The sequence below is a fragment of the Labrus bergylta genome, chromosome 12 (assembly GCF_963930695.1).
Source record: "Labrus bergylta chromosome 12, fLabBer1.1, whole genome shotgun sequence".
In the NCBI taxonomy this organism is placed as follows: domain Eukaryota; kingdom Metazoa; phylum Chordata; class Actinopteri; order Labriformes; family Labridae; genus Labrus; species Labrus bergylta.
This window is the reverse complement of record NC_089206.1, coordinates 25,894,203-25,913,686: the sequence shown is the minus strand read 5'-3', so window position 1 is coordinate 25,913,686 and position 19,484 is coordinate 25,894,203. Positions and strand designations below refer to the sequence as shown.

Here is a 19,484-nt window from a genome sequence, read left to right as displayed (position 1 = left end):
TGATTGCTTTTTTAAAGGCTCTGTGGTCCCTCACTGAGGTGTCATATCTTGATGAGGGTGGGATCTGATTAATGAAATAGGATGAGATAATATCTTTATGTCTTTAAAGAGCACAACATTTTGACAATAGAATAACCCTGGAATCAAAACGCATTAGAGAAAGCAGACCATGTAGATCATAAATAAGATGAGACAATTATTAATAAAGTAGGTTTTTACTAAGTGGTTAGCAGCTTTCATTGCAATAAATATATTAAGATATAAGAGAATATTAGCCACCTTACAGTGCATAGCTTAATAAAATGAGCTAAGTAAAAAATATAGCCTATATTATTGACTCTAAGCCATCTTTTGGGTTAACAGGACAAATTGTACAGTGAAAGTAGGCTACGTATTTTGAAGTTTGATTAAAGCATTTCATGATGTCCTTTATATTCCCTGGGTCAATACTTTTTTCCAAACCTGTGTTGAACACAGACAATACTGATGAGTCAGTTTTAGAAACCTGGGGATACATTTCCACCTAGTGGTGGAAACAATAGCCTATGCGGTTCAGTACATTTTATTTATTTATTTAAAAATATAAAAAGGAATTTCAATGGTCGCACATATTTAATAAAAATAAAACAACAAAGTACGCGACAACTTCGATACACAGTGAATTTCAGTAAGTGTTTTTGGATATGTTCCTCTACTGTCACCAGATAGGAACCATCATCTGTTGTTTGTTTCCTCAGGTGGAGGCGGACGAGTCGTAGAAGGAGCAAATCAAAATGGCGAGCCAAGAGGAGTCTGTGGAGTCTGTGAGACAGTTCGTCGCAGTTACTGATGTGGACGAGGAGAGGGCTCGGTTTTTCCTGGAGTCCGCCGGCTGGAATCTGCAGGTATGTGTTTTTCCTGTGGTTCTCGTAGTTTCAGAGGACTGCGCTGTTTGTAATCAAAAGGAAACCGATAGCATGTCAGGTCTCAACCTGCTAGCTTGCCGGCTAACGTTAGCCTGTGTTGCCGGTAAATTGTGCAAGTCACTCTTTGACAATGGCCTGGTCGTTTATTGTGACCCACACACAGTCTGATGCACACTTTTAGCTGACACAGCTACCATTGAAATCAGCTTGACTCCTGTGGTCTCATTATAAAACCTATAAGACCTTAAGTTGAGCTAATGTTAGTCTTCCGTAGGGCCATTGAGCTTGTTAGCTAGTTTTAGCTGACGATGTAAACCAAACACATCCAGAAGAAAACTAGATGTAGCTGCCTGTACTGTCAGCTGTCCCATTAAATGTTAACATTTGATTTGTTCCATTAGTTATTGATTATTCTATTCTATTATTTCTATTATTGAGTCTAGTGCGTGGAGAAAACTTAATGAATGTTGTGACAAGTAAATAAAACATTTGAATGACGCCTGTTCAAATGACATTTTAATGACCATTAAGGTGATGTACAGTATTAACAGAATAAAATATAAATAAATATACTATATATATGCTGATCTCTTCAACTCAAGACAGGATAGGATCTCGATTAATATATAGATCAGCCACATGCGGCCCCCTTCAACCCTTAATGTGGCCCTCAGGTTGATTTTTTACACATCAAATAATCGGGAACATGAAGAAAACATGACTAAATCTGCCATGAAATCATGAAAACCAGAAGTATGTCCATAATAATATTTGATCGCTGGTATATGTTGAGTTAAATTTGAGACATAATTGACTGTAATCGTTTTTGTATCCTACAATTTGGCCCTCTGGCAGTGAGAATTAAATGTATGTGGCCCTTGCTGTGACCAAAGTTGCCCATCCCTGATGTAGATCATAATAATCTAAGAAAAGACGAGTCACCAGTAACACATAGCACTTGTCAGAAAGTTAGACATCGCCACTTAGATGTGTGTCAGGAGTTTATTGTGCCATGTCATTGATCATTTTCTCTCCCCCAAGCTTGCACTTGCCAGTTTCTTTGAGGATGGGGCTGATGACGACATCGTGACGCTTCCCCAACCTGAAGGGGGCTCCTCGGTGTCCCGCTCTGCAGGGCCAAGGTAAATGTTGTGTTATGAGAAATGGGGGACTGTCTGTTCACTAATATAAGTCACAGTTATGATTATTATAATGACTATTATTTTTTTGATAGCATGGCTTTATGTCTAGTATTAATACATGTAAAAGATTACCCCAATGAAAACTTTATTCTATCTCTTTTCAGTCTCAAGACAGAAAATATTTAGATATAATCTCATGTGTTGATGAGGTATTAGTGTGTTTGATGAAGAGAAGCACGCTCCCTAATAACTGACAGATAATAAGAGTCATTAGCCAGCATTGATTCCTTGAACTGTTTGCCATTCAGATAATAATCTTTAAAAAAAACAATGGAAGCAAACTTTCTTAAGGGGTGGAGACCAAATGTGACCTTTCCAATAGGCTCCCTTTCTACTGTTGTCTCTCAACCCTGCTAGAGCCAATATTTGCAAAGGCTGGTTAAATGTGGCTTCATTAAATATATAAAACAGGCTGATCATTGGTGGAGTACATGTGCCAGTGCCATGCAATATATGACTTAACCTGTTGCATGGACTAGGTACGTGTTACTGTGTTATTCAAAGACGAAGGGAGGCTGTTAGCTCTTGTTTCTGGATTATGTTGTAAGTTTTTTCACATGACGCAGCACCATAAAACCTCTATTTGTTAAGGTTTAGTTTGAATTAGGTACTTAGTAACAGCAGCCTGCAGTTGGCTATATAAAGGATAAAGTTACGTAGCAACCTCGGCTAATTCTAGCAACAACCGAAGAAAAACCAGTATGCTTGAGTAATTGTTGCCACTTTAACTGAAATCATTTATAGTTTAGCCACTCCCAGAGCAGCCTGAAGTGACTCATACAATAAAGCAAAGCATGTAATGAAGTAATGACCACAATTATAAACACAGGTATAAACATTTTTCACATTTTATGCATGTTTGAAATCTGAAGCATTTGTGTTTATCCCAGTAGTGACTGTACTGCAAAATCCATGTGTTTGCAGATAGAAACTTGGGATAGCGAACACCCCAACCAGTCACTGCTTTATTTTAATACAGTATTTTTATTTCCAGATACACTTGTCAGCTCCTTTTGTTGTCTGTCCACCGGTCCAATTAAGCAAACAGTTCTGAGCCATAGTTTCTTTAAAGTGTGTTTTCTAAAAGTGAATTCAATATAAAGAGTGGCTATTTGTTCAAAATCAAATGTAAGTTTTGTAATGTATAACTCAGTAAAACCCTGTTTTTATATTTATCATCAGCGCCCAGCCCAGAGTGACCTCCTTCAGAGATCTGATGCATGAGGCAGAGGAGGAGAGTGATGAGGAGGAAGGCCAAAGGTGAGTTTGATTTCCAGCATTGTCTTGTCTATTTTTATGCAACGGTCTCCAAAGTACCTGCAATGGTCTGCTAATCTGCAGTGAGTTAATGATTGCTGTTGACTGGCTGTTTGTCTTAGCTGAACATCCTCACAGTGTTTAGATGGTACGGTCACACCTATGAAGTGATTCCACAATGCACCAAACTATTTTTGGTCCCGCCTCGTTCACTGTGAGCTGTCAGGCTTTTGTGCAGCATCGACAGATTCTGCTGCCGTGGCAGTGCAGAGGACTGTTTGTTGAAAGAGTGTGGGGCTGCAAATGACCCTTTCAGACTTTTTTTTTTATTACATTCTGTTCCAATGACCTAATGAACATAAATTTTTGTGTATTGAGTCAGTTTTAATGCAGCAAAAATCGCTTCAATAATATATTTCTTTCAATTTGCTACGTTGTGAGACCTTATTTTGTTTCTTAAGAAATGTTGACGCTAATGAGCGGCATGTCATACATGCTGCAGTGACCTTAAAGTTTACAGTTGGGAAGGTCTGGTTACTCTAAAAGATGAGATGAACATCTTTTGTCCATTTTTCTTGAACTTTTTTATATAATAATTATCCTTTCCACTATTAGATACCTGCAGTCAAAGCAGAAAGATCACAGCTTTGTGATTCCTAAATTTCATCACTCCAGCTACAATAGCTGCAGTTTGTAGTTACTGTATTGAGGAGGAACACACCATTGGTATGGCCTCAGAGCCTAGACTCATAGCTTCAAAACTATGGTATAACCCCTAAAACTGAATGAAGTGTATCAAAATATATGTCAACAGAAAGGTTGGACTGTCTTAACTTCAGTCCCAGTCATTTTGAAATTGTGAGCGGACTCTAGTGAATGACTCGTGTAAATGACATGCGTATATTTTTGCTAATCAATCAAAAATGATGTCCAGAGTTTTGACTGTGAGACACGTAAACCAGCGGCCAATTTAAGGCTTCAGTGAGTAGAGACACCCTGGGCCCTGCAGCACATTTCTGACAGGAAGTCCAGACTTGAAATCCTGAATGTGACAGCTGTAACAACCCATGTTTACAAATTATCCAATCAGAATAATGTAAATTATACTGGCGAGCAAGCAAATACTCTTTTCCCTGTTCTGTATCAGCCTAATGTTCTGCCTTTCATCCACTGTTAGATTTATTTTTTGCTTAAAATGCCATTCATTTATGGCCTGAGCTTGTATGCTGTTTAAGAACATTCTCAAAACATGAGACATGATGCAAGTTGATAACATGTTTCTTCTTGCCCCTAGTCATTCATTACAGTGTCTGACATACTTACTGAAATACACTGTAATTCAAGACTATTATTAAACCCACAGTGTGACAAAGACTGAAATGTATTTGTTGTTTTGGGTTTAGTCTGTTGATCGTACTGAGTCTATGTACAATAGAATAACATTTTTTTTGCTGTTTCATTTTTTGATCATATTGTACATTTCATATCCTAATCTTTCTTCACACCCTGTTAGGTTTTTTGCCGGGGGATCAGAGCGCAGTGGGCAGCAGATTGTCGGGCCTCCCAAGAAGAAGAGTTCCAATGAAGTGGTGGAGGACTTATTCAAGGGGGCCAGAGAACACGGGGCTGTGCCTCTTGACAAGACCGGTAAAGGGCCAGGAGAGCCTGGCAAAGCCAAGGTAAAGTCAGACCCACAAGAACAATGTTGTTATCCGGTTATTAGTGTTCCATATTTGTTGATTCAGTTTTTCTCATTTTGTATTTACTGTCGCTGCTCATCACTCAGGCCTTTCTTGGTGGAGGCTACAGGCTAGGCGCAGCTCCTGAGGAAGAGTCAGCCTATGTGGCTGGAGAGAGACGAGCCTCCAACAGCCAGCAGGATGTGAGTACAAATCCTGACGAGATAATTAGCACCTCTGTGTTTTACGTTGAATGTCAGTGATGTTTAACACTCTGCTGGGGCGTTGGTGCATTGTTTTATTTCAACCTTACTCAGAAGTGAATATAAAAAAAACCTGAATCCTTGCTTGTGTTGTACTTACTCTCTGATGTACGTCGCTTTGGATAAAACGTCTGCTAAGTGAATTGTAGAAAACCTTGTGATTTTTTTTTTTATTGCTCACAGTAATCTTAGCTTAACCTAATGTATACAAGTCAAGTGTTGTGCTGTGACTGTAGTCTGGAATCACTTAGTACTCAAACTAGTCTCAGTAGAAAATAAAACATTCATGAAGTAATCACTTTAGGCGAATAAGAATAATTGAAGAATAACTTAAATGCTAGCTCCTGATTAATGTGAATATATATATATGTGTTAGGTACATGTGGTGTTGAAGCTGTGGAAGACGGGCTTCAGTCTGGATAATGGTGAACTCAGAAACTACAGTGATCCAGGCAATGCCAACTTCCTTGAGGCAATCAGAAGGGGGTAAGGCTGCGCTGTTACACTTAAAAAGACATAAATCATTCTAGATCCACTATAATTCATTTATTCATGAATACTTGAACACTATTGATTCATTGTCTGCTTGGATCCCACACAGTTAGAACACTGATGGCTGTTATCAAGATATCATGTTGTTTTTCTCTCACAGGGAGATTCCCCTGGAGTTGAGGCAGCGGTCTCGAGGGGGTCAGGTCAACCTCGACATGGAGGATCATAGGGACGAAGACTTCTCTAAACCCAAGGTGGCCTTCAGGGCCTTTGGGGGAGAGGGACAGAAGTTGGGAAGGTGAGATTCCTGAACAGTCTTATTGTTTTATTTAATAAAAAATATAACCGAACAAAAGAATCAGCTGAGAGCTAAAAACAGACTATACCAGTCCCACTTGTTTTGAATGGATATGAATCATAGTGTGTGTATCAAATGTCCTCACAGGGTCATTGCATATAAATGACTGGTTTCTAGTCATGTGTCATACAGTGCAGTGCCTTTATACCTCAAGAGTGAAGTGGCCTCTATGATCTTGTTGTGGCACCCCTAATGGCATGCCACAACAAGATGTGGCATGCCCAATGTGTGGTTAAAAGGCATTTCATTGTGCATAACTTCCTGATTTGTGATTATGCATATTGTCTTAGTTTAGATACTATATATATATTGGTTTTTTCACATAAGCAGAGTCTGACAGTATTCAATTATAGTAAATTAATTAAATTAATTTTTATTTTCTTCCCGCCCCATCTAGTGCCACCCCAGATTTGACCACACCCCCAACCACCTCCCAGCAAGACCAGTCTGCTACTGAGTCCCAGGCCAGCACCTCTGTAAACCTTGACTCCTCCCAGCCCGTCACCAACATTCAGATCCGACTGGCTGATGGCGGCAAGCTTGTCCAAAAGTTTAACCATACCCACAGGTAATAGATTAGACACTAGTGCAAGACTGGACACAACATACCTGTCAGTGTGACTTCCATTTTTCTAATCAAAAAATGAATCTTAGAGATAAGGTGCTTAAAGTGTTGAGTCTTCCTGCATCAGGCGATATATGTTGATACTATTAAATTAGTAAAGTACTGTAAGATCCGAAACATAAATTGCATCGGTATACAAGACGCATTTCTATGTGTTCCACAAGGAGCAGTTTTCTGTGCAGCTCTGTAGCTCTTATAGAACCATTCAAGTTTGCACTCATACAGTAAGGTTAGTTGACCTTCGGCCTACAGTGAAAGTTGTGATTTACAGACCCTCGTACCTCGAGACAAGCTGCCCACTCTGTAGGTCACTCGTTGACTTTAATTGAGGAGTCTTTCAATCAAACCAGCACTCCACAAGCTGCATTTACTGAACAGTATACCGTTGTTCTCTTTGTGTGCACAATTATGACCTCATGATCCAGAAAAGATGGTAAAAAGTGGCGCTGCCAGCCTTGTCAGCATTGCAATACACAATGAAAGGGAGTGTATTTTCAATTGCGTCAGGCCGCATGCTTTGTGTGATGCTGAGGGCTGCACTCATGGTAATGACAGTGCATGCCTCAGTATTTTATACTAATATATGGGTCGCACAGGTATAAAGGACACAGCCAAATTTCCAGATGAATTTCAACATACTCCTTTGAGTCTGAATCAATTCCATGTCAAGTGGACAACATTGGTGTATTATATTATGACTATATTATGCCCTCAAGCAGTTATGTTCAAAGTAATAATTAATTCCATCTGTGTTGACTTTTCAGCATCTACATACCTATGATTGGCATTTTTAACTACAACAACCTTCTGCAATAGAGCCTCACTAGAGTGAACCAGAAAAGAGGACATAATGCGCTGTTGAAGACAAATCACCAAAAATACATAGATACAAAAGAGTGCACAGATGATATTAAGGCACAATAAATTACAAAAACTGGCTCTTGAACTGCAGGAAAATACATCGAGAACAATGTATACTTAACAGCGGCTGCAAACACAAAAACACATCAAATCTAAGAGAGCGTGACATTTTTTACACATCTTGAAGTATCACACCTGTGTTTTGCTAGCTTAAGCAGTGGTTGTTAAAGTCTGTGTATTGTTGCTGCTCCTAATTGTTGTTAGGCCTTAAATAATGATGTAGACTGCTCAACCAAACTACGAACTGTGAACTGATCGGTCAGGTAGAGCGGGGTAACGTTTTGCACTGTAATAGCTAAAATAAGAATGTATCATTTGTACGTTATACATGAATTATTTTATTGTTAACATCTTGTGATTACAGCATATTTAAGGTTGAATAATGTCTTGTCAGAAAAATCGATGGGAGTTTTGTTTTAAGGTGCAACTAAACATTAATTTCCTGTCTTGTGTTGTTGTCTCCTTTAGGGTGTCTGACCTGCGTCAGTTTGTGGTTGCAGCTCGGCCCACCATGGCTGCCAGAGAGTTTGTTCTCATGACAACCTTCCCCAACAGGGAGCTGTCGGACGAGAGCCAGACGCTGCAGCAGGCCAACCTCCTCAATGCTGTCATCGTCCAGCGACTAAAGTGAAGCAGGGTTAGAGCAATCCCCCCCCTGGTGGTGTAGCTGAGTAACTTCAGCCCGGTGAAACCTGCTGCCCCTTCTGAGGGAGGAGAAAACACAGACTTATGTATGGACTTCTGATTTCTGATTTATTGTTTTTCTAAAGTGAAAAAAAATAACATTCTGTTCCCCAGACACCCACATTTCCCCTCCCCTCTCTGTGGTCTGTGACAGGCAGTAAAGACGGGGAAACTAAAAATCTAAAAATGGAAAAGAGTTTATTTAAGAGCTGTAGAAAAGCCTCCGGACATGCTCGTCTTGTGGTTTTGATTGGGATGTGTACCTGACAGAATTAGATGGTTGAATCCTAATAAAAACATGGCAGCAGTCCAGCTTTCTGAAGACAAGTCAAGCTGCAGTGATGTTAACTAAATCTGGCTCCTTTTTCCATTTAACTGCGATCCACTTCCCTTCTTTATCAGCTTTCCTTTGGCCCCTTCACTTATGTTTACTGTCAGGTTCCGGGGCCACAAAGAATTGATGCAGCGGCAGTCTCCCAGTTTGTTTCCGTCTCAACAGCACAAACCAGAATCAAGTAAAGATTATTAGTTTTATTAAGGTAAAAGTACATGTGCACAGTGATGTTTTGTACTAGTTCCATTTCTCTCCACATATAGTCTTTATGGAGAGAGAAGTGTTATGATGTTACAAAACACTAAGGGTTTTCCTTCTCCAAACCAACCGATACCAGTAGCCTTACGCTCCTCTTCTCACATTCAGCGCTACACCTCTCCCTTTTGTTTAAATAAAGATGGAATTATTTTTTTAAACTGCCTTTTTTTTTCCTTTCTTATTTCCTTTACAGATTGTTGAATTGTCCCAGTTACACAGTTGCATTTTGATATTGTGTAAAATGAAGAAGAAAAAAACAGTTACACAAGGCTTTATTATTGAACCAATGGTTGAGCAGAAGAACATATAGATTGTAAACACTGGTTTGTAGTAGTGGAAGTGGATACCATTGACACACTGACATCTTCTATGCATCCTGGGACAACACAGAAATATGTTTGGACCTCTGGTAAAATAAATCCATTTTATGGTTGATGTAAGAACTCACCGTCTTGTGTTTTTATTAATGCTGGGAAAAGGGATATTTTGTATTTTATATAGAGTAAGAAACATGAGTTTTATTGTAGAAGGTAACTTGTTTTATTGTGGATCAGTCCAGATGTAAGTGTCTATATCTGTAGACCTTAACAGTTTTATACTTTTTGAGTCATAAATGCTCTAAAAACTTTGTGCAGTTTTCCACATTTCTTAATGCTTTTTTTAACTTACAAAATATAGTTTCGAAAGTAAGTGTAATTGCTTACACTGTAATTGGTTGAATGTTAAACAGGAAACATTCAGCAATTATAATATAATTAAACCAGTTGACATTGTTAACATGCAATCCTTTAATATGTTGAGTAGTCTTTGTCTTCATTTTATGTTTAAATATTAATATTTTAAACATAAAATGAATACAAATATAACTTGTACTAAAACAGTGTTTCTCAACTAGTGGGTCGGGACCCAAAAGTGTGTCGCGGAGCCATTTTCAGTGGGTCGTTAAGGTGCCTGGAAAAAATGTCAAAAAAGTCTGAAGCGCTTTTCCAACATGTTTTTTTTTTGCTTCTTTGTTGGGTCACATTTTGTACCATCTGAGGTCCAAACAAAACTTCATTGAACAAATCTGATTGGTTGAAAAAAGTATCAGCAATTTTACTTGAAGGAGTTGGTGGTGGGTCTTGAGGCTAGACCAGTTGAGAACTACTGTACTAAAAGAGCTTCAACAGGAAAGTTGCAAATTGAGCATTTCTTTCTTTTAATTTTGTAGCTTCTACAAACAATCCCTGAAATCTTTTATTGAGCCGATATATAAAAGCATATATTTTTTAATTTGCGTTTTTATGGTCACCTGTATTAATACAGCCTTAAGTGATAATTACCCTAACATATACTTGTGTTAAAAGTTACATTAAATCCATACAGCCTTGATAAAAAAAAGTATTTTTCATTTCATCACTTTTTTTTAAAATGTGGACTTTATTTTTTATTTTTGACTGTTTTTTTTTTAAATTGACTTGATGGGTTTTATTTCGAAGGTCACAGGCGGAAGTGTCGTCGTTCATATGAGTAATTGACGCTGCTTTCCCCGCAGAGAGCCAGAGAGAGAGAGACAGACAGACAGCTGAGAACATCCGCCGGAGGAGCAGACAGACAGACTGCGGGAAGGGAAGAGTGTTGCCGGGTGCAGGGACAGCTCCAGAAAACACCGCTAAAATGGGAGTCGAAATCGAGACTATAACCCCGGGCGACGGTAAGAAGACTTCACAAACACCAAACATGATGGTGTTTTTGAACTAAGTGCATAATTGCACTCCCCTTTTTGCATAATATCTAATACAACCGCAGAAACACGAAACACCGCCTTAATTGCGTAGTATGCCCGTTATATTAAGCGCTTCTTTGGTTTCTCCACAGGAAGGACTTTCCCCAAAAAAGGACAGACGTGTGTGGTGCATTATGTTGGTGAGTTTAAATCAGAAACTTCTTATCCTGCATGCGTAAACAAATCATCCTGCACATTAAGCTGCTCTAGTTGGTCATGTGTACTCATAAAGGCCGTACAAGTGGAGTGATGACTGTGAGCAACTGTCTCCTAAACCCGATTAGGAAAAATAGCCAAGGCATTGCAACCCTCAAAGTATCACAGCAAAAACTGCAAATCCTCTCAGAAGCGTTATTATAGCGACACTGGAGCACTTTGAAAGGCAGTGGAGTGCATTAAACCATGCAAAGCAGACATTTTTTTTTTTACCCTAAAATCTTCCAGGCAATGAATGATTTCTCAGTAGGGCAAAGAGGCATTTCTGTCACCGACTGGGCTGCATGAAAAATTAACTCATTCACCCCATTTTTACTCTCTGGAAGCACATTTTCTTTTTTGTTCCCAGCACTCGCCAAGGATAATGTTTATATCAGGAGCAGTGGCGGTATGTATGTCATGGTGACAGCTCACTGGATTCCCCAATGCGTAAAATAATGCACGCTCCAGTTTGGCCCGAGTGGTCCATTTAAGTCCCATCAGCATCAGTGGTTAATGTAGTATTCTGTCTTGTCTGGGGAATTAATAAAAAAAATCAAAAAAAAAATCAAAGGAGACGCAGACGGATTCCGCCGTAGGGGTTCACACAGAGGCCCAGACAGACAGAGCAGACAGCGGGGTTTAAATACCATCTGATTTGCAGCGCTTTTAGCTCTTTGTTGGAGTTTTATTTGGGGGGGTTGGTGGCGTTTCGTTGAGCCGATTATAACCGTCTGTGCGACAGCAATAATGTCTCACTACTATAGCCTATTATTCCTGTCATATGTTCCTCCAACACCACAATAATATTTGTAGTGTTCTGCATGGTGTCACTAAATCCTCTATGTTTTTGAACACAGTAGGTATAACCAGGACTGCAATGAATAGTTGTTTTTACTCTGAATTATGTAGAAATTGATTTGATTAATCAATTCATAATTTGGTCCATAGAATCTCAGCAAAGCAGAGCCCATGTAGTTTCCAAGAGTCCAGGCTGACATCCAAAAATGTCTTTTCACTGATTAACAGTCCAAAACCCAAGACCGTGTTGAAAAAAAAAAGTCATAAAAGGTCAAATAATCACTCTGGATAGAAAGGGCCAAAGAATTTCTGCCATGTTTGCTTTTTGCTGATTGAAATGAACTTTTTATTTTAAAATATTTGCCAATGACATGTCTGTCAATCCACTAACAGATGGAGAGGCTGATCATTTCAGTTTTCATTTTTTCCTCATAAGTCCAAGTTAAGCGTTGTCACACTGAAGTTCTTGCTTCGTGCTTTAAGCTGAACGCTAATGCTATCATGTGTGAATGAAAATGCTAACATGTTGTTATTCAGCAGTTTAAATGTCATGCAGGTTCAGTAGCTACATCTAGCATGTTAAAACTAACACCTGCTACTTACCTTTAAACACAAACTGTTAGTTAGTGTAATTTAGTTTGTTTTGCTAATTTTGTAGACCTGATCAAATCACAACAAACAAACAAAAAAATCACAGGATTTCTCCAATCCGTCCAATAGTTGTTAAAACACCTGATTCAAAACCACAAATATAGACCCACTATAAAAAACAATTATTGAGTCGCATTAGGATTCATCCTTGGGTGAAAATGAATGTCAGGACTTAATATCTTGGCAACCTATATGGGTTATAACCATATATGTCACAGATGCTGCTAGCACACACGCTGCTAGCATGGCCAGAAATGTGCTAAAAGAGACCACAACTTAAAAACAGCTCAAACTAGAACACATGGAGAATCTGAACTAAAATGGGATATCAGATGGATTTTGCCTCATGGTGTGCTAGACTGTATGTTTGTTTGCACCTGTTCTGAGTTTAGCACTGCTGCGCGCAGTCTTTCTGCCTGGTAAGACAGACATAACTCACTCTGTAATACAAGCCTCTTTGCTTCAACATTACGTAACTTGAAGTAAGATCGGATTTGGGCCTTGCACAGTGAAGTTTTTTTTTTTTTTCTGAAAGGCATGAGCCTGCATCTTTTTTTCTCTCATACAAACTACAGGGTTTTCTCTCTGGGCGGTCCCCCTTCCTGTCAGCCTACAAAGCAGCCTTGAAATGTGACTTGAAACAGGATATTCCATTACACAAGCCTTTTTAAATGTAGACATCCAAGTGCAGATCAAAACATGGATATGCTGCTCTCAGCTTGCAGGAAATGGCTGGCATGTGAAAATGTCAACCCTGTGTTGTTTGGTAGCGATGGGAAAATGGGTGTATTGGCTTTGATACTTTAACAGGACCATTCAGCTCTTACAGATCTTTTCAGTAGTGTGCTCTCTACATGTCCAGAGGAGGACCAGACACCCACACCACTGCCTGCAGCAGAGGATACATTTTGGCAGCCGCCCCCTGATGTGCTCAACAATAAGTGCAATGTTGCACCTTCTCCCACAGTACACTCACAAAACAAACCATCAGACACGCTGCCTTGCTAGTGCTAATAACAGTTATATATATATATAGAGTCCTGCAGGGGTGGCATTCTGTGAACTGAGTCTTGTGTTTTTCTAATTGTCACACTAAAACCCATTGTGTATTTTCGAAGCTCCTTGAAATCCCTTCTTTGCCTTCAATGCCAAATCTGAAATCCTACACAAACTGTATTCTAATGGATTTAATCCTTTCAAAGTCCCCATGAAACAGAAATTGGAGAGTATCTAACTGCAGCGTCGTGACTGGTTTCCTACTGAAGTGGGATATAACCATTCACAAAATAGAAGGCGGGACAATTTGATTGGATCATTAGCTTTGTCAAATCTTTTGAATTGGTCGAAATATTTGTGAGCGCCCCAGAGTGCAAGATGATTCATTCATTCATTACAGGAAGAGAAAATACATGTATTTTGATTCTGAAAATACTCATATAATGCTTTATTGAGAAATATTTGGCAGATAAATTTAACAGATGAACACTCAATTAAAACCAGGAAAATGTCATTTTAATTTCACAGGGACTTTAAATAGAGATAACATTCGACCAGTTTCGGCAAGCACCGCCCAATGGCTTGAGTTAAAGGCTGAAAATTGAAAGAACACTATCTCGAGGGGGCACCAAGAAAAGTTTTAGAAATGTAAACACTGAAGCAGGTCATATTTTATCGGTTCCCTCCTTCAATTCCAGGAGTTAAATTGGCCCTGGATTAATCTGGGAAGTTTTCCCTCTACATAGTTCATTAACAAAATCCCAAGGAAATAGACTGAGTGCTTCTTTTTTCTTAAAGTAAAGGAATCAGGTCGTGCACTAGATGTACAGGGTTCAATTTCTTTGGATATCATTTAGTTGTCTTGAAAACAAGTAAAAATATCAGTTACAGCGGCCAAGTTAAAATAATACTGATAATTATAAATAATCATGATCCAGATAATTATTACTCACTCTCAAAATGCCTTGTCAATCTGTCTAATCTGGCTTCAGAGCTAATCACAGCTCAGCTGTCAGTTCAGTACTAAACGATTTGATAACTTGTTTAGACAGCAGGAAACATTGTGCCCAGATCTTCAAAAATTCATCAGTGTGTGATACGGAGAGCCCAGTCTGTAATCCTGACAGCTACAACTGGGATGCTACAGATATTTATTTGTGAACCATTTATAGCAACTATTTTTTTTCCAATGATTAAAAGAAAATCACTGGAGTACTGTATCATTATGCATATTGTTGTTTCTTTAAAGCCTGCTGCAAAAATGTACCAAGTCTTATTCCTATGCTGTAAATATGCAGAGGTGGTTTTTGCCTACATGATAAGGTCCTCCATATGCAGATGCTTCACTTTCTTTCTGACTCTGTGTCTCTCTCCATCATCTCTTGGCAGGCTCCCTGACAGACGGACGTAAATTCGACTCATCTCGCGACAGGGACAAGCCCTTCAGGTTCAAGATTGGAAAGCAGGAAGTGATCCGAGGCTGGGAAGAGGGTGTAGTGCAGGTACCCTTTTGTATGAGTCAGTCTTTTAATGAATCTAAATCTTTACGTTGTAATGAAACTAATTCTGCAAGCATCATTGACTTGTTATGCTCATTGTTAGTGCAGTTATCAAGCTTTTACTCACCGAGGTTCCCTTTAACACCCCAAACAGAGGACAAGTCCAGCACAGACACAGCTCTATAATCTATCCACCCTGCTGTGCAGCGTTAAGATGAGGTGACTGCTGATTGGTGCTGCAAGTCCTATAGATGTTCAGTATATGCAGTAAGCAGCTTTTAGGCTTCATAATACTAATCAAAATGACTTCAGGTATTCTCATTAATAGTAAATACTGCATGAACATACATACTAATTAAATAAACAATATTGCATGTAAATGTCTGATGATTACATTGCACACTGAAAAATGTCCCCACTTGGACCCACTTTCTTTCTTTATTAAATGTGAACTTAACTTTGTGTTTTAAGGCCGTTGTGCAGCGTATTTCCACTCAGTTTGATTAGGTTTGCTCAAAGACATCTGACTTTATACTCAATATTTTCCCCCAGAGAGTGGGTACCAAAATGTTGAAATTCCCTGGAGGTTTTGTAGATGCTGTGTACCAAATTTAGTGTTGATAAGAGTTAAAACCCCCAAAAAGGACAGATCAGGTCAGGTCATTTAGCCACTGCCAGGGGGCGGCTGTGGCTCAGCTGGTAGAGTCGGTCTTCCCTCAAACAGAAGGTTGGGGGTTTAATCCCCAGCTCCTGCAGCCACATGTCCAATGGGTCCTTGGGCAAGACACTGAATTGCTCCTGCTGCTTTGTTGGTGTTATATACATGTGTATGAATGGGATTTGTTACTTCTGATAGCCTCTGCCATCAGTGGGTAGGTGTGTATAAGCTCCATTTACCATTTTTACTTTTTCTTTTTCAGATTGTTACCAGCTTGTTCCGGCCCACTGTTAATTGACAGAGTGCTTTAAACTACAAATCATGATCTGGCAAAAACATTATGGGGCCTTGGAATTTAATAATGAAGCTTTACTGTAAAGAGGGATGCTTTCACCCCCCCTGTGGTTTATGATATACTGATACAATTTAGAGTGCAGAGAGAGGGAGCTATGGTGTAATCCTCACTGTCTTATATTAGCTTTGCTAAACAACCCCCTGTTGTTTCTGTCTCCCTCCTGTGGTTGGTATTGTCGGCCTCCTTCTACCTCCAGATGAGTGTTGGTCAAAGGGCCAAGCTGACCTGCTCACCCGACTACGCTTATGGAAACAAAGGCCACCCGGGCATCATTCCTCCTAATGCCACCCTCATCTTTGACGTAGAGCTGCTCGGTTTGGAATGAAGAAAATCATGGGTGCTTTTTGTTTTGTGTAAGTATTCTGCAACAATAAACGATTTGCCAGTTATTGTTGGTTTTTTAATGCTGCAAATCCATTTTTCTTCATAATTACTTTCTGCATCACATCAATGTGAAATAGCTATTGAAAGGTGACCATATTACTCCTAGGGCCACAGGGTTATCTGGTGAAGTACTTTAGCTTGCAAGCTAATAGCCATCATGCTAGCATGGTAAATCACAGCTTGCAAATCATACTAGCTGTCCAAGGTTCTCTTTTTTACTCTGTTGAAACTAGCTAGCAAAGAAATCCATTAACTCTTCACTGTGTTGTGTTTGATGGAGTAACAATGGACAGGAGACAGCAGATGTTTTTATGTCTGGGTAGAAACCACATTTATATACTGCTCAGTCAGTATATATATTGGTTAGCTTGGCTTCAGTTTTTGACCTAACAGCTAGCTTTCTTTTTTTGTCCAGTACCGGTACATCATTTTACAGTATGGTTCTTAATTTTAGCATTCTAGTGTGTATTAAATTACATTGTTACACTTTGTAGTAAGTCTAAATTCTAAAATGTTGCTTCATTTGTGTCGAACTAAAAGTTAGCAATGACAGTTGAAGGCGTTGAACTCAAAATGGGAAAAAGTTTTTCTGACTTTCTCAAGGAGAATCCAATGCTGAATAAATGAATCATTTGATTTGAAACTGAATTATTTGCTGTGCTTGAATGGCCAGGTCTTTCATCATCACCTACTGCTGAGCATTTTATAATTGTTTCATATAATACCCTTCAGGGAGACTTGTTTGGACTTCATCACAATGAATGTGGCCTTTTCTAGCAGGAGCCCTTTTGAAATCTGGCCTTAGTAGCTCTGAAAAAAGCTCAAACAAACTAGTTATGTGACCTTGTCTCACACTTGCATGAGGTGACCAATGTAAATTTACTAAAACATCCCTAACATGTGGGTTCAACATGACCTGTTATGTTATGTAACGGGACTTCGGTGTAATTCTTTCCTACTCCCATTCAGTTAATGTTGCCCATTTCGTTTAAGAAGTTGCACTGTTGCCATGGTAATAGCAGCGCTGTTTCATGTTAAAGGTTGACGTAACAACAGTGAGTATTGTGTGTCATTTTTGGGAGTGTATGAACAAACGGCCCCAGACGAGGGGAACTAAAGACAGAGGTTTACTCTTGTTCTTGATCCGAGCTGCTCCTACAGCACATTAAATCTTCCTAAATAAATCAAACATAAACATTCAGTGGTTTGCAGTTAGCTAAAAACTGGAAAGTTGGTGGTAATATTCTGACTCCAGCAGTCCTCGTGTCTTAAGTGTATTTAAATTTGTATGAATGTGATTAGTGAATACTGATGGCCACTTGACATGGCATCCTCTGCCATCTTTGTTTGAATGTGGTGCGGATAGATGACATGTAGTGTAAAAGCGCTTTGAGCAGTCAGAAGATGAGAAAAGCACTGTAAATGTCAATTCACCAAAATGTGTGTTTAATCCTGAATTGTCCATAATTTTGTCTTCACAGGTGACTTCCTACCTGAGTGACCTGGAGAGAAGCTAGGAGAGTCTGCACTTGATTCTATAAGAAGCTTGAGTCTTTAGTTCCACTACTTATTTCATCAGACTATGACAGTTTGTGTTCTTTTGTCTCTGTGACTGAGTGAATTATATTTTTCCATCATATTCTTCCTTTTAAGACTCCGGGCCATGACCTTACAAAACCTCCATGTTCTTAATCTTGAGTTTTCTTTTTTTTTTTTTTTAATTGCTCTTTCCTTCTCTCTTTACTGACTTTTATTTGTGTTGTTTTTTTTTTTTGGTGTGTTGGTTGTGCATGGTTTTGCTGAAAAGTACAAAAATACCAATGAAACCACTAGCAGGGACATTTATCTCTTCTGAGTCCATGTGAACTAACTTTATGATTTTTGAGACTTGGTGCTTGTTATATTACAGAAACAAAAAAAAGAAATGAAAAGCACACATTTGTATCCCTATACAGCTTCAAATCACAGCATATGAAATGAGTTTCTGTTATAGCAATGAGGTTTAGTGTTACATTTAGTGGCTTCCTGTTGTGAAACATCCAGTCATGGGAGGCCTTATCGCTGTTCCACAGGAAGTGTGATAATATATAGTACCACTGTGTTTTCTTTTTCATCTACTCTCTTCAAAGCAGTGTGAGCTGGACAGGGGTAATTGGCTCCAAAAAAAGAACCAATCACAGTTATGAATAGTTCTAATGTGTGCCTAAGTATTCTAACCAGACACATGGTTACTACCTTGCACTGTCTGCATGCTCCTGGCCTGATGAAAACCCTAGTATGTACATGTACATGTTGAAAGCTTTGCAAAGAGTTTTGTCTTTATTATGTTCTTTTTCTCAATCAGTCTTTAAACGCCATTTAAAGCCATACATAGGTCGAACAGTGCAAATACAGGATTTGTGTTGACACACAACAATTTGATTTTTTGTTTCTTTCTTGGAAAAAAAATGGGAAGTGCTTGAAAATTAGAAGAAAGGGGGTTAAAGAACCAGTCAAACTGTGACTTTCCCCCCCAACCTTATTTTGTGTAACGACTACAATCGTATTTTTCAGATGCCATCTTTATATCTCTGAGAGTCAACAAAGCTAATGTATAATCAATGATGATGATGTTATTCTTTTGTTTGTTTGTTTTACCAGTGTCAGTAAAGTACCACACTGCCTAACTGAAGTCTGTGTTGTGGTAGTAAAAAAAACAAAAAAAACACACTGACCCACAGGCATCCTAGTGATTTTGTATCTCAAATGAATAGTTTTAAATGGAGTTTAAATGAAGGAATATGCAGGTCTGGCTGTCAGATATTGACCTCTGCTGTCGATGTTACAGACTGGAAAAGCTGCAGCTGGTGTGGCATTAGTCCACCTTTGTACTGTGTAGTAATTTGCTGATACGTTACTGTATGCAGGCTAAACCAATGATGACATATTTAAAATAAAAGAATTACTCTCCAAATCCTGATGGACGTTTTTCTTTTTGCTATTTGATCACCACAGCTGTAACAAATTCGATTTTATTTTAAAGTACATGCTTTAAATCTGAACTTTTTTATTAATGGAATGATTTTGGTTTCAGTCTTTACAACAGGATGACTTTTCAAAGCCTGATAATGTAAAGATTCTCCCGCATGTGTGTTGATTTGAGCTGTTGTCAGTATGTGTGTCTGTGCTGTCATCCACCCTGAACATGGGATGAAACACCAAA

The 19,484-nt window shown here is 38.9% G+C and overlaps 2 protein-coding genes across 2 annotated transcripts; both read left to right on the top strand.

Annotated features, from left to right (window-relative positions):
• The first annotated feature begins 737 nt into the window (after positions 1–737).
• On the top strand, positions 738–9,421 carry nsfl1c (NSFL1 (p97) cofactor (p47)). Its single transcript, XM_020635309.1, has 9 exons — positions 738–884; positions 1,947–2,047; positions 3,290–3,367; positions 4,878–5,043; positions 5,151–5,246; positions 5,683–5,792; positions 5,959–6,096; positions 6,554–6,724; positions 8,171–9,421. Exons 1-9 carry the CDS (start codon positions 774–776, stop codon positions 8,331–8,333), a joined length of 1,134 nt encoding a protein of 377 aa, XP_020490965.1. The 5' UTR covers positions 738–773; the 3' UTR covers positions 8,334–9,421.
• Positions 9,422–10,516: 1,095 nt separating this feature from the next.
• Positions 10,517–19,235, top strand: fkbp1ab (FKBP prolyl isomerase 1Ab). The gene is made up of 5 exons (XM_020635401.3): positions 10,517–10,671; positions 10,836–10,883; positions 14,776–14,888; positions 16,095–16,251; positions 17,764–19,235. Exons 1-4 carry the CDS (start codon positions 10,635–10,637, stop codon positions 16,221–16,223), a joined length of 327 nt encoding a protein of 108 aa, XP_020491057.1. The 5' UTR covers positions 10,517–10,634; the 3' UTR covers positions 16,224–16,251; positions 17,764–19,235.
• The last annotated feature ends 249 nt before the right edge of the window (positions 19,236–19,484 follow it).

Excerpts from the sequence above, each read along its gene's own strand:
- nsfl1c (XM_020635309.1), top strand. The coding sequence starts at position 774 with ATGGCGAGCCAAGAGGAGTCTGTGGAGTCTGTGAGACAGTTCGTCGCA. Across the intron at positions 2,048-3,289 it reads TCCCGCTCTGCAGGGCCAAG|CGCCCAGCCCAGAGTGACCT; the intron begins GTAAATGTTGTG and ends ATTTATCATCAG. Across the intron at positions 5,044-5,150 it reads GAGAGCCTGGCAAAGCCAAG|GCCTTTCTTGGTGGAGGCTA; the intron begins GTAAAGTCAGAC and ends CTCATCACTCAG.
- fkbp1ab (XM_020635401.3), top strand. The coding sequence starts at position 10,635 with ATGGGAGTCGAAATCGAGACTATAACCCCGGGCGACG. Across the intron at positions 10,672-10,835 it reads GACTATAACCCCGGGCGACG|GAAGGACTTTCCCCAAAAAA; the intron begins GTAAGAAGACTT and ends GTTTCTCCACAG. Across the intron at positions 14,889-16,094 it reads GGGAAGAGGGTGTAGTGCAG|ATGAGTGTTGGTCAAAGGGC; the intron begins GTACCCTTTTGT and ends TTCTACCTCCAG.